General features: G+C 44.5%; 1 protein-coding gene across 1 annotated transcript in view; it reads left to right on the forward strand.

Moving 5' to 3' along the window:
* NOLC1 (nucleolar and coiled-body phosphoprotein 1) overlaps positions 1 to 12042 on the forward strand; it is a 12216-nt gene extending 174 nt beyond the window's left edge. Inside the window, exons 2-15 of the mRNA XM_026851470.1 lie at positions 7 to 91; positions 190 to 245; positions 395 to 516; positions 2104 to 2219; positions 2973 to 3114; positions 3631 to 3734; positions 4417 to 4567; positions 5416 to 5556; positions 5943 to 6032; positions 7403 to 7546; positions 7763 to 8329; positions 9053 to 9165; positions 9579 to 9659; positions 9944 to 12042. Of these exons, the coding sequence (XP_026707271.1) occupies positions 7 to 91; positions 190 to 245; positions 395 to 516; positions 2104 to 2219; positions 2973 to 3114; positions 3631 to 3734; positions 4417 to 4567; positions 5416 to 5556; positions 5943 to 6032; positions 7403 to 7546; positions 7763 to 8329; positions 9053 to 9165; positions 9579 to 9659; positions 9944 to 10102 (2071 nt within the window). The 3' untranslated portion in view covers positions 10103 to 12042. The remainder of the gene's footprint in view (positions 1 to 6; positions 92 to 189; positions 246 to 394; positions 517 to 2103; positions 2220 to 2972; positions 3115 to 3630; positions 3735 to 4416; positions 4568 to 5415; positions 5557 to 5942; positions 6033 to 7402; positions 7547 to 7762; positions 8330 to 9052; positions 9166 to 9578; positions 9660 to 9943) is intronic.
* The last annotated feature ends 1168 nt before the right edge of the window (positions 12043 to 13210 follow it).

A 13210-nucleotide genomic window follows, 5' to 3' on the forward strand; every position in this document is an offset into this window, starting at 1 on the left:
GCCCAGCGACCTCTTCCCCTTCGTGCTCGCCTTCCTGCGCGAGAACCGCTTCGAGGGCGCCGCGCGTGCCTTCGCCAGGGAGGCGGCGGCGGTAAGCGGGGGGGCGGCCCGGGGGGCGGCCCGGGGGCTGGGTGCTTGTCTGACTGACTGATTGGCTGACTGACTGACGCGGCCTCTCTCTTGGTTTAGAAGGAGCAGGACCCCAACGCAGCATCCCTCCTGGACATCTTCAGTTACTGGCTGAAGTAAGTGCCCTTCTGGTGGCGGGGGCCGCGCTTACCGGGCCCGGGGGCGAGGGGGAGGGAAGCTCCGCCGCGCTGCCCGGCTCCGTCCGGAACCAGCTGCCGTCCGGCCCTCGCCTCGTAGTCCCCGGCTCAGCCTTTCTCCCTTGTAGGTCTCCAGCGGCCAAGAAGAGAAAGCTCGTTCCCAACGGCCCCCAGGCGAAGAGGAAGTCGCCCTCCAGCAGCGATGACAGCTCCAGCGAGGAAGACGAGACCCCCCCGGCCAAGAAACCAGGTGGGGTTTGTGAGCGGCCCTTGGGCAGGCCAGGGTTGTGTTGGACACGGGCTCCTCACCCGGTTATAGAGCTCAGCTTCGGCAACTCATTTGAGAGCCTTCAGTAGCTCTCAAAGACTGGGTTTGTATCGATTGATCTTGTTTGTGGTAGGTCTTTTGCCCGTGGCATATAAGGTATGCTCATCCTAGCAAAGGGATGATTTCTTCATCCAGGTATAATTTAAGCATATCAGGGTTTTTGTCTGCTAGAAGGTTTTAGTCATTCAGTTTGTCTCTTTTGGCTGAGACTGGTGAAGTCATTGGGCTGTATTGAGTTTTGAAGGTGCTGTTTAAGTAGCACCTTAATTTCCTTGTCTGTATTGTGGTTCTGCCTTCCAAACACCTGTGATAGGACGTCAAAGTTACTCCTACTTGCTTCAGCACATTCGAACTATGTGTTGATTTAAATATTGAGTGAAATTTGGTTTTGAGTGCATGTAGATTGGGCTGGTACTCTCTTCATGGGAGGTAGCTACCTCATGATTTGTTTCCTGTGCTATTTTCCAGAGACTCTCAAGTTTCACTGAGAGTTTTAAAGGATGGTTTCTTATCTTGTTATTGTAGGAAAACTGATTAGGTTTTATAAGTGCTTTCACATTTATTAAAATATGGATAATTTGACAAGACTCCTGCATGGCTATAGAATTTATCAGACTCCACTATTGGTGAGCACCGTGACCTGTTTGATGCAGGGCAGTTGTACAGTGTATCCTCGAGTTCCAGAGAAATGCCAAGCATCCTTGCTCACCTGCTGCTTGTGTGAGGTTGCTACCCTCCTTTATCTCAAGGCTGTGTCCTAGTGCTATCAAAAAATACATCCTTTCCCTGCTCTTTGGTATGTGTTGAGCTATATTGTTCCCGTTTTATCTGGAATTGTTCTTACACCTTGCCTTAATCACAGTGTATATGAGTTTGTCTATATATTGCAGTAGGCTTGTGGGAGAGATGGAGTAGACAGGGGGAGGGAGAGACACGGAAATAAAACTGGTCTTCAACTGAGCCATCCTAAAGCTGAATTTGAACCTAGATATGATTTTTATTTGATAAGGACAGCTACAAATGTAATTTAAGGCAAAATTATTTCTTTTGCTCCACGTTATTAAAAAGCAGTCAGTAACCAGGAAGGGGCAGATTTGGCTAAAACGTGTTAAGCAAAGTGTCAGGAACTTTAACACAATGTTATGGTGGTTCTGTTTGGAAGTCTGATTTTTTTCAGCAAGTTTTTGTAAGCTGGAAGGTGTGCAGACACAGTTAATGTTACCACAGTTGTGGGGACGCTTTTCTTATGGAGTGTCCTTTTTGGTGATAGAAGTCTGCTCTTCAGTGTGTATGCGACAGAGATAATATCTAGAGTGGGTTTTATCCTGTTGCCTACCCATTTTGGAGTCTTCTGCCACACCCTGCTCAAGAAACAGTCAGTGATGAACTTCAGTCATGGTTTAATGACTTTAGAATATGCTTTTGCCTGTATACATACTACTGCAGGATAGAGATTCATGAAAGTTGTGGATTCACATATCATCAGTGTGTGCTGTCCCTTATTTGCAGCTAAAGCAGCAGCTGTGCCCAAGTCAAAAACAGTTCCTCCAGCCAAGAAGGCAGAGAGCAGCAGTGAGGACTCTAGTGATGATTCAGACTCGGAGGAGGAGAAGCCGCCAGCAAAGGTCAGCTTTTCTTTCCAGCATCTTTAATGCATGTTTGACAGTGATGGATAATAGCAAATTTGATGAGCAGAATTCTCTCTGAAGTTGGACTCACCTTTCCTGAGCTATGAAGTACCTAGACTGCTGCAGGTGCAATGTAAGAAGACATTTCTGTAGTGGGTGGTGTGCCATTTGGACTGGTCCCATGAAAAATTAATTTAATGTCCAGCACTCACTTTGTTTCATATTGTAGTCTGTTCCTTCCTTTTATCTTATGATTGCCAGGGCTTACTTTTTTGCAGAGAGAGATTTTTTTACAATTACTCAAAGAAACCTGATATTTTTTTAACATATATGTGTATATATAAAAAGAGAATCTTCTCTTTCCTTCTTTTTGCTGCAGTCACGGTCTTGATAACTAAGGGGGAAGGAAGCTTCCTGTCAGGTACACTAGACGAGACCAGCCAGAGTTGTCCAGTCAGTATTTTCAGTCTTTAAAACAGTGTTATCTGAAGAAGGAAGAGAACAGTGCCATGCAGAACTGGAGTCTGGGGTGCAAAGGAAGTCTCTCATGGGCTGCTGGGAGGTTTCCCAGAGCAAAATCGTTATCCAGGGATTTTCAGGCCCTAACCATTAGGCAGAGTGGTGGTTCCAAGTCAAAATGGTAACCTGTGAAAGATGTCTGTTTATACTCTGTATGTATGTCTCACTTATTAGCCTCTTTTTTCTTTTCATGGCTGAAAGGGCTAATCAGTTTTCTCTCCTGCTGTTTAGAAAGGTGCAAAACCTGTGGTGAAGCCAGCTGGAACCAAAATCCAGCCTCAGAAGAAAGCAGAAAGTTCCAGCTCTGACTCAAGCAGCTCAGATGAAGAAGCACCAAAGAAACAGCCACCAAAACCATCAACACCTAAATCAGGTACCTCTTATTGTGTATCATGAGTCAAAGCGCAAAACCAAAAAAGACAGGGGAGGAGTGACGGGGGCTGTACCTCCACACAAAGGCATATCTGTTAACACAGCAGTCTGAAAATCTGCTGTCACTGCCATTTGCACTCCAATCCAGTCTGCTTCTGACATGGAAGAGGTGAAGAACTGATTGCAAATAAATCATTTGGTTCCCAGATGCTGCACTGTTTGCATAAATAGCTGTAATGAGTAACCTTAAGTTGTGCTTTTGCCAATGTCTTCCCCTCAAAAAGCAGAGATCTTTACTTAGCCTTTAGTCCTGGAACTTCTGATGAGCTAGAATGGACAGTTTTCTGAAAACTTCCTCTAAGCTTCAGTAGGATAAAACAACAGTTTTGCAATATTGCTTTAATCAGCCCTGTTGGCTTCCTGTGGTTCTTCTCTCTATGATACTTTATGCTGAATGTAATTACCCCTCATCTACCATAGCATATTTTCTAAAGTCCCTTTTTACTTATCTCAAAAGGAAGTAAAGTTGCCCAGGCAGCCACCAAGGTAGTCAATGGAAAAGCAGCAAGCAGTAGCAGCAATAGTGAAGATTCTGATGAGGAAAAGACTGCACAAAAGAAGGTAAATTAGACCATGAAAAACTTAACACTGTAGAAGTCTAGTAAAACTGGGTGTATCTCTGTCTTGCAGGCTTCATGAAATGTGTAGACAAAGGCACAGACTATACAGATGCTGGGCACAGTATTTTTGGCTCTCCTACCTCCTTTTCCTTTATACAGTGGGATTATGCGTTTTAGCACGTCTCTGTGCACTGGCTTTCTTCCTTGATACCTCCTTACCACTTCCTCTGCTCCTTTTACAGGAAAACGTCTCATTGTGTCATAACTATATTGTAGTCTCCATTATGTGTTCACTTCTTTGTGACGCTTTTGTGCTTAGCTATCTGTAACTTTGAGTTTTCCACTAGGGAGTGTTTAAAAATGTTTTCTGCAACACAAAAATAATCATAGTTGTGTTTAATCAAGTGGTAGTTGCTACTATTTCAGTCAGTTCTGTGCCCCTTAGTCAGAGGAGCTCCTCGTTAGGGATTCACGTGGCAGAAAATAACAGCAGAGTGGCCAGAAAAGTCATGATGCTCATGTGTTTCCTAAAATCTGCATGAGAGTCTTTGTTAATCTCTCTCCCTTTGTCCTCAAAATTTGCTCTCTTACGTGAGGCAAAGAGTTAAATGAACCACATCCAGTTGTCCCCAAAAGATTCCTGTAACTTCCTTTTTGTATATTTCTTTCCTTCTTATGATAAGGCTGTTCCCAAGAAATCACTTCTGCCAAAACCTGCAGCCACTCAGGCATGTCCAGGGAAAAACAAACGTGCCAAGGAAAGTTCCAGTAGTGAGGACTCATCTGATAGCTCAGACAATGAAAAGCCACCTGCAAAACAAAAGCCGAAGTCTGGTAAGTACTAAATACCATTGCTGCTTTGGCGGGGGGGTATGCTTTTTGTTGGTCCCGCTGTCCCGAGAGAAGTGTGTGCAGGGCACAGGCAAGTCTTGCTGCACACAAGGTTCCAGGTGATGCTGGTGGTGGTAAGCTAAGTTTAGAATTCAGTTTCTCCCTCAGCAAGGGGTGTGTGGAGTGAGAGGTTCTGACAGGTTCTGCTTGGTTTGCTGCATGTCTTTTATTCAGGGAGCCTTTAAGTATGTTCTTTCAGATTTCCTGTCTGCCAGGATTTGGGAAGTAATTTGTCACTGGTTTAGTTATTCTTTAACTGAAGCAATTTAAGCTTTTTAAGTTTTTTGTAAAGTACCTAGGGCTGTTCAGTTGCAGTCCAGCTGTTGGGTTAAATGGGCCTCTGCTCAATATAGTATAGTGCTTTTAGGATTCCAGTAGAGAGCTGATCTGAGTGGAGGATCAAGCATGGAAACTCTGATTCTCTAGCCAGAGGATTTGAGAAGGCAGTAAACAAAACCAGTCAACAATTGACATCTCTATTTTTTCTCAAAAAGTTTGGCAACACAAGCTCCCATTCTTCTGAAAGTGCAGAGAAAACCTATGCAGAGATGATTGAGTCAGCAGAACCTTGAGAGGAGAGTTAAACTCACAGCAGAAACAGGAGGTAGCATAGGGGTGGGTACTTTAAAATGGTAACCTTTCAAATTATAAGCTAATATCTTTAATTGTAGATACAGAAGGGGAATAAATGGAACCAAATAGCAGAAGTGCTTTATTCTAACTACAACAAACATGTCTGGTGCCACTCATATTATCATGCAGGCATCTGAATGCTGTGTCTCCCTTCATAGGTCAGTACAGTGCTGTGCCGCCTCCTCAAGCTACAAAGACAAAGAATGGCCTTGCCAAGGCTCCTACAAAAAAGGCTGAGAGCAGTGACTCTTCAGACAGTAGTGATGAGGCAGAGCAGGTGCCCCCAAAGGGCAGGGCAGGTATGTTGTGAGAAGAGGAGGCTGCAGAGGAAGTACTACATGGTGTGTACAGTATTTTGGTTTTCTTGAAAAAGCCATTTGACTTTGGTCTGTGTTTCTATTTGCTTCTCTGGAAGCTTCTGAATAATTTGAAGGCACCCCAAGCAACGCTGTTTACAGCCTGTGGATCCAAACTGTGCAGGTTGGATCGCTTTGCACGTGTTAGTTTGAAAAGTCATCAGAATCTAGTATAGCAGGAATAAGACAGGTCCTTGCTTGACTTCTGGTGTGCTGACTGAATGGCTGGTGCACTGAGAAGGGTGCTTTTTCACATCTGGAAAGGTTTGGATCTTGGTACAAAGGTTTGGTGTGGATGTGGCCTGTTAATTTTAAACTTGCTTTTGCAGGAAAAGCAGTAGCAGCCAAAACAATCCCTGGCCCGCAAAACAAAGCTGTGACTACCAAGAGGGCTGAATCAAGTTCTGACAGTGACTCAGGTAATTCATGAAATAAAATTCTGATTTTTTTGTGTTAATGTCTTTATTGGTCAGGTTGCTGTATAGTAGTATATCTGCTAAGATCCTTAGTGTATGAGCTCAAAAGCTTCACAGTCTCCATAGCTAACAGGATGTGAAATTGAAGAATGGCAGCCTGCTATGCAGAGAGGAGTCTGACTGTGAGACATCAGTGAGAGCATTGGCAAGTGCAGGAAGGTCTGCATGTTGCTGAATGGAAAGGGTGGGGCATCGTGTGTATTGGGTTTCTCTGAGAAGGTTAATGGTTATACTTTTTCTGAGGATCTGTGTCTAAGATTTTTGGTTTCTGTTATCCCATTGTGTTTGGGAGAAATTTCCAAAATAAAAAATGTTACTGCCATACCAAGCTCAAAATAAACTCAAAAGAGGCCTTCTCCTAATGTGACCCTAGAAATGGGGGCAGTGTGCTTTGTTTGCTTTGTATCTCCTGTTGATCAGGTTTAAGGTCTGCAGTGCTGTATTTCCCATGTAAGTTCCCTCTATACTACATTTCCCCTCCTAGTTCAAGGTGCTTCTGTTGTATATCTCAAGGTCTCTGGTGCCACAGCAGGGACTGCGGGTGGCAGCTGCCTGTCTGTCTGCAGACAGCTGGCACTGGACTCTGTGATCCTTCAAGATCCTGCAGGAGATGTGTGTTTTCTGGTTTTGTTGCCTAGTTTCTCACAAATGGTTTTGTTGCCTAGTTTCTCACAAATGGACAAGGTTTTGATTACTGTTATTAAAGTGTTCAGAAATGTTGGAATAGATCTGGCTTAGCATTCCAGATTGCTGTGACACATGATACAAAGGCATATTTGTATGCAGGAGTCTCCAGTCCATCCTCAGACTGCTGCTAAACACATCTGATACAGAAAATAGAAACCTAGAATGAGATACTGTGCTGCTGCTGTCTCATCTTCCATGCTTTGCCAATTTTATCTCCTAAATTTTTGCCTGTTCTTTGATCTTTACCACATAACTTTTTTTTCTTGATGTTTCTTCTCCCTGAGTTCTTGGTGATACCTGTACTTTCTCCAGTCCCTTATTCTGTACTCTTCTCGAAATACCTGCTTCCTTCTGCATGCATTAGTGAAGAACTTAAACTGTTTGTTTCTACTTCCTCCCACAAAGAAGATATGTGGAAGGATGAATGCTGTCCCCTGACCATTCCAATGTTCATCAAATGCTTATTGCCAGTTATCAACCTTGGGCCACAACCCATTTTGCTTTTCACTTCCCCATGAGTTATATACATGTTATTACTAAAATAACTTGCACCAGAAGCTTATTAACTTAAAGAACATCCTTTTTTTTTTTTTTTTTTTTTTTTTTTTTTTTTTTTTTTTTTTTAGATTCTAGCTCTGAGGGTGACAAGAAGGTTGGGAGTAAGCTCCTAGCTAAACAACCTGTGATAAAGAATGCTTCCAAACCAGCAAAAGTAGCTGTCAAGACTGGACAAGCAAAGAAAGACTCCAATTCCTCCTCAGACAGCTCAGGTATTAGGATGGGAGGCAGGGAGAATTCCACATGCACATTGTGCTTACTCAGACCTCTGTGTTTCTAGGCAGGGTATGAGGGTGCAGTTGAACAGGAATACTCATTGCAGTGTTTCAAGCAGCTGATGAAGTGCACTGCATATGAACACTGAATCTGTATATTAGCTTCATGTTGAAGGAATGGGGCTTAGCCTTCATTTTTCTTTTCTATTATAGATTCTGATAGCTCTGACAAGAAACCTGTGAAACCCCCAACTAAACCTGTGAAACCCCCAACTAAAGCAGCAACCCCTGCAGCAAAGAAGTCACCAGCTGCCACAAAGAAAGCACAAAGTAGCTCTGATTCAGATAGCAGCTCCAGCAGCTCTGAGGATGAGAAAAAGAAAAGCAGTTTGGCTAAATTAGCTGGCAAAGTGGGTAAGCCAGTGTCCAAACCTTCTACCCCAGCTCCCAAAGCAGGCACTTCTGACTCTGAGAGCTCAAGCAGTGAAGAAGAAAAGAAGCCAGCAGTGAAACAAGCCACCAAATCTACAGGGGCAGCAAAAGCAGCTGTGGGGAAGAAGACGGCTGCTTCTAGTAGTAGCAGCAGCTCATCTGATAGTTCCAGTGAAGAGGATGAGAAGCCCAAAAAGGCAGGGAAAGGAGCACAGAACAGTTCTAAGACCACTGTCTCCAAAGAGAAAGCAAAAGCATCCACACCAGCAGCAAACAACCTGAAATCTAAGCCAGCTGGTGGCAGCAGTGAAAGCAGCTCTGAAGAAGAGACTGGAAAAGTCAATGGAGGTATTATCTACAGTCTGGGAAGTGGGTTTGTCAGGCCATGTTACTGAGCTGAGCATGAATAGGAGCCTTTCCTAAACAATATTCAGTCTAATCTCTATGTGCTATTAGATTATGCCATCTGGTGCAGTACTGAGAGGGAATGGTTAGTTTTCAATGTGTTGTGATTCTTTCTTTTTGTCTGTATTTTATATCTGTTGGCAATGAATTTGTGGTAACATGAAGTACATTTCTGTACAGTTGTTGCCATTTGCCATCTATGCATGCATGAGATTGTAGTGACATCAAGGCAGACTGCTGGAGGAGCTTGTGTGTGAGTGGAACACCAGAGGTGATGATGCTCCAGTGCACAGTCTCAATCTTTATTCCACCAGGAGGAGAACAGCTTTGAACACACGAGCCATGTGTGCAAATGCATACTGTGTGACTCCAAGAACTGGCAAATTTCAACTGACAGAACTTTGTCATGTGCACTAAATCATTAATGTAGAGGTACACTATTCCACAAAATTAACTTTATCTGTTAGGATAGGATGACAAAATCCTTGCTGAGCTGGAATGGCTATTAGTGTCTGTTATAGCAGTCTGTTTTCTGGGTACGGTAATGCAGGGCCTGATTCTCACACCTGTGTCAACACTGGGTTTGCATTCTTGGGGGGAGATGCCATTACCTTTCCCAACACTGCAGTTACTCCCTTTGAAGTTTTACTGCTGTAAATCTAACAGGCATGATCAGGAAGAAAAAGAAGAGGGAAGATGTTCAGGAGCCAGAGACACCACACAGTAAGAAAGCGAAGATCAAAGCCAAAACACCACATACAGTTCCCAAGGTGAAACGGGTGAGTGAGGGTGGACTGTGGTGACTGGTGGGAGAGGCATCTCTGCCTCATGAACAAGTAGGCTGGTTTTAGGTTTTGGGGGGAGGCTGGGCCCTCAGAATTATTTGTATTTTTGCTCCATCCTCAAGCACTTGAACCTTGTCTGGAGAACCCTAGGGAGTGCACATATTATTATATTATTAATATAATAATAATTTATTATTATGGTAAAGGTTGATTGAATATGCTTGCACAGGAGCATCCCTGAGCTGCCTGATCTGAAGAAGGGAAAGAATTATGAATTTGAGAAACACTTAAAGATTGAGCTGATGTGAACAGGGCTCCGTATTTGCAGAGCAAGGAGGGAAGGTGGTTGTCACTAAGGGAACAGCATGTGCCTGTATGCACTTATTGTATCTCGCTTTCTTTAACAGCCAGCCTCTCCCTTCCGCCGCGTAAGGGAAGAAGAGATTGAGGTGGATGCCCGTGTTGCTGATAACTCATTTGAAGCAAAGGTAGGGCTAGGTGGTGCACAGAGTGGTAACACTGAGCCTCTGCAAATACATGTCAGCAGACCAGCCTTGGTGTGCTTGTGGGCAGCCTTTTTGGTGGGAACTTCTTCCACTAGGAGGTGCTGTTAGGAAGTACATGAGCATTGGCAGGGGTGTGTGGGAGAGTGGAATCAGCTTCAGTGTTATTGTACTGGTGTTTGCTGGGTAGGATGAAGTGCAAAGCCTCGCCTTTACTCTCTTGGGTGCTGACCTGCATTTTTTTCCTCTTCCCCCTTCATCCTTCACAGAAAGGAGCAGCTGGTGACTGGGGTGAGAAGGCTAACAATATCCTGAAATTCACTAAAGGCAAATCTTTCCGCCATGAGAAGACAAAGAAAAAACGAGGCAGCTACCGTGGGGGCACTATATCGACCCAAGTCAATTCCGTCAAGTTTGAAAGTGACTGAGAATGTTTCCTTTAGAATTCATAAACCATCTGCTCACCAGAATGGCTTTGATGGGCATGTGGATATTATGGATGTCAAGCCTGCCTGGAATGCTACCTCCACAAGCCCATTGTGGGGCCGGCAGCTCCAGCGTGGGGATGTGGGAGAATGGTTGGATGTTTCCCCTTTTTATTTCTAAATCTGATTTAGGCCCCTCATTTGGAGCCATCCTTGAGCTGGTGTTACTGGCACCACTAGGGTAACCTCCAAGACTTAAATATTCTACAGTCTTATTTTAAAAGGCTGGTGGTGATTTTTCACTTCCGTTTCTGGCCCATCTAGTAGAAGAAAGAGAAATCATTTTCCTGTATCTTAACCTCCCACTTTTTCAGCCAGTTTAACTCAGATGGCTGTGAAATGGCAAGTATTGTAACTTGCTTTTGACTAGTTACTGTAAGAGCAACAACTGATTTGAACTGGCTGTAGTCCCCACCTGACATTTCAAATTCACAGTTGCAGTATGACAGGATTCCTCTTTACTGTTTCCTTCTTTCATGGTTTCACCTTTCAATAAATTCCTACCTTCCTCTTCCTTCCACTCCTGTTGAGGCCACTAACCAGAGTACTTAAAGATGCAGAGTCTAAATACACCTTAGTAGTCTAACTGTTGCTTGCAGTTGCAAGTTGGGGGCTGTTAGAAAGACCAAGGTCTCTGGTACTGTTGTGGCACTCTTGATAACACTTTCATTGGGAATGGACTGGAGATGTGCAGAAACTCTTGACTGCATGGAAGTTATGATGTTTGGCTCAGTAGGAATGGATAAGGAGGCAGAGGAGATAAAGCCCTCTTTTGTACCCAGCTCTGCTTTTTCCTGTGGTTTTGTTTCAGAGGCTCTGACTGCAGTGTGGCATTGCTCCTTGTTCTCCCAACATAAAACATGCCAGCTTATGCTAACTGCCAGCAATGTGCCATGCAGCTTGTTAGGAGTCAAGATGAATGTATCATTAATGCCTTAAATTTCTGGGTTGGATCAGTTGCTCTTTGAGCTGTTTTCCATCTGTTAAATCCCTCTCAAGAATAAAAATGCCAGTTTCCCCATAGCACTGAGGCAAATAAAGCCTGGTAGCTAACACTTCAAACCTTACAGCATGGAGAGTTTGAAACAAATTCAGTAACTTGCAGCATAAACTGAGATTTCGTGAGCAACTGAGATAATGTAATGGCCTGATGCTGTTGAGAGGAGGGGTTGCTGTCCTTCCAGTTGTGTGACTGCCTCATTTCTGGTGTAACTTGCACCTGATGGAAAACGGTTTCCCCAACTACTTTTTTTCCCCTGTTAGGTGGTTAATTTTATTTAATTTCTGTTGGTGGAGCAGTCTGCTGAGCACATAGCCAGTATGAATTGAACAGTGTTAATGCATGTTTGGGAAACAGGGTAGTGGGCTGTGAGAACTGCTCACCCCATCTCATGAAACTGCCAGCCACTGAAAGGTTGTACAGGGCCTGATTTTCATACTTCCATTCCCTCCCCAAAGGATGACAATGAGAAGAGCCCTGTTGTTACAAGAAGCTATATTTGTGTGCAAAGCAGTGTCACCTAATTGAGGGTTGGATGAGACTTGATGAGCCACCCCCATACACATGAGCTGCAACTTGTTCCAGTGACTTCCCCTCTGGCTTGCACAATCACTCTGGTGCCTGGATTCTAGGTTACAGTGCAGAGGGGCCCAGGAAACCATGGTTATTGCAAGGAATTAAAGGTTAGAGGCCAGAGGAAGGTGGGAAAAGTATTTTCTGTCTGGTGATTTGAACATTATTTTGCTTGTGATTTCTCTTTTGCCCTCTTCTGTTTATCAGGACCTTACATTTGGAACTCTTAAATTTTTAAAATTTTATGTTTCTGGGGTATTTTAAGTATGAGAATTTTAATGTATTGGAAAATAAAGATTGCTGCCTTTGTCATCTGAGTGGACCTGGTAGTTAAAGGTGTGGAATAGCAGGTGGGAAAAGGGAGGGTATCAGTTACAACCACTTTTTGTCTCCACAGTTACACACTCTTGTGCATGCAACAAGCCTTTAGAAGTGAAAAGTAGCCTGTGCAGCTGGCTGTCAAGTGATTCTGCAAGAAATTTGGATGAAACTCTAGAAGAATATTTGTTTATACTGAGACAAACTGAGGCTGCTTGAGTCCCTTCCCATCAGAATATCTAGTTAGCTCTTCTCAGATATTGCTACCAAGTTAGCTGTATGGCAGCTGGCAATATCACTTAGGTAGCAACAGCCTGTGGGAATAAGTAACCGTAGGCGTAACTGAAAAATTACGTATATACCTAGTTAAAAGAAGTAACTTCTGTTTCCCCTTAGATTTCTTCCTCTCCTGTGATCATGTGTGCAGGGAAAAGAAATTTGATAACAGGTAGGACCTGGTGGAGGTCTTATGTGCTGTAATGCTTATTTTTACCCCTTGTGCTATACATCAGGGGAAAGGTTGGGATGAATCAATTGCCGGGTGCACAGGGCTGTCAGTTGCTCTGTAACCAAGGCTGGCTGGCACAGCCTTCCACCTCGAATGTGATGTTGTAGGAGAACATGCAGCACTATCAGTAGTTTCAGCAGCAGATGCAAAGAATGTCAGCCTTGATGGAGATCAGCACCAGGCTGAGCAAGCACTGAGGGGGAAATGTTTTGTGAGACTTAAAGCTTCTATGTGCTTGACCTTCCTAGGGAAAAACTGGTCCCAGTTAGCTTTGGCAGCCTTAACTACATCTCTGCTCTGTGCTGCTGTCCCAGTGTAAAGGAAACACCTCGTGGAGCACTACAGCCTAGCTTCCCTGTGGATCAGTGGGGCAGTTTCAGCTGTGGTTAATGCTGGAACCGGACTAACAGGACACCCCCCTCTGGCCTGTGCTGTACCTGTATGCGTGCCCTGGAACACAAGCGTCCCAGTGCCCTGACGCGCCGTCCATTCCGGTTTGCTGCCCTGAGCAGGGCGTGTGCAGCCCCCCGCCCCTCTCCTCTCGGGGAGCCCGCGGAGGGGGTCCCGGCCCTGCGATTCCCCTTGGCCGCCCTTTTGAGGCGCTGGCCCGGCCGGAGACACGAGCGGCTGCCGGCGGGCGCTGCCCCGGCGG

The sequence above is a fragment of the Athene cunicularia genome, assembly GCF_003259725.1.
Source record: "Athene cunicularia isolate RWA chromosome 6 unlocalized genomic scaffold, athCun1 chr6_part1, whole genome shotgun sequence".
NCBI classification, from domain to species: domain Eukaryota; kingdom Metazoa; phylum Chordata; class Aves; order Strigiformes; family Strigidae; genus Athene; species Athene cunicularia.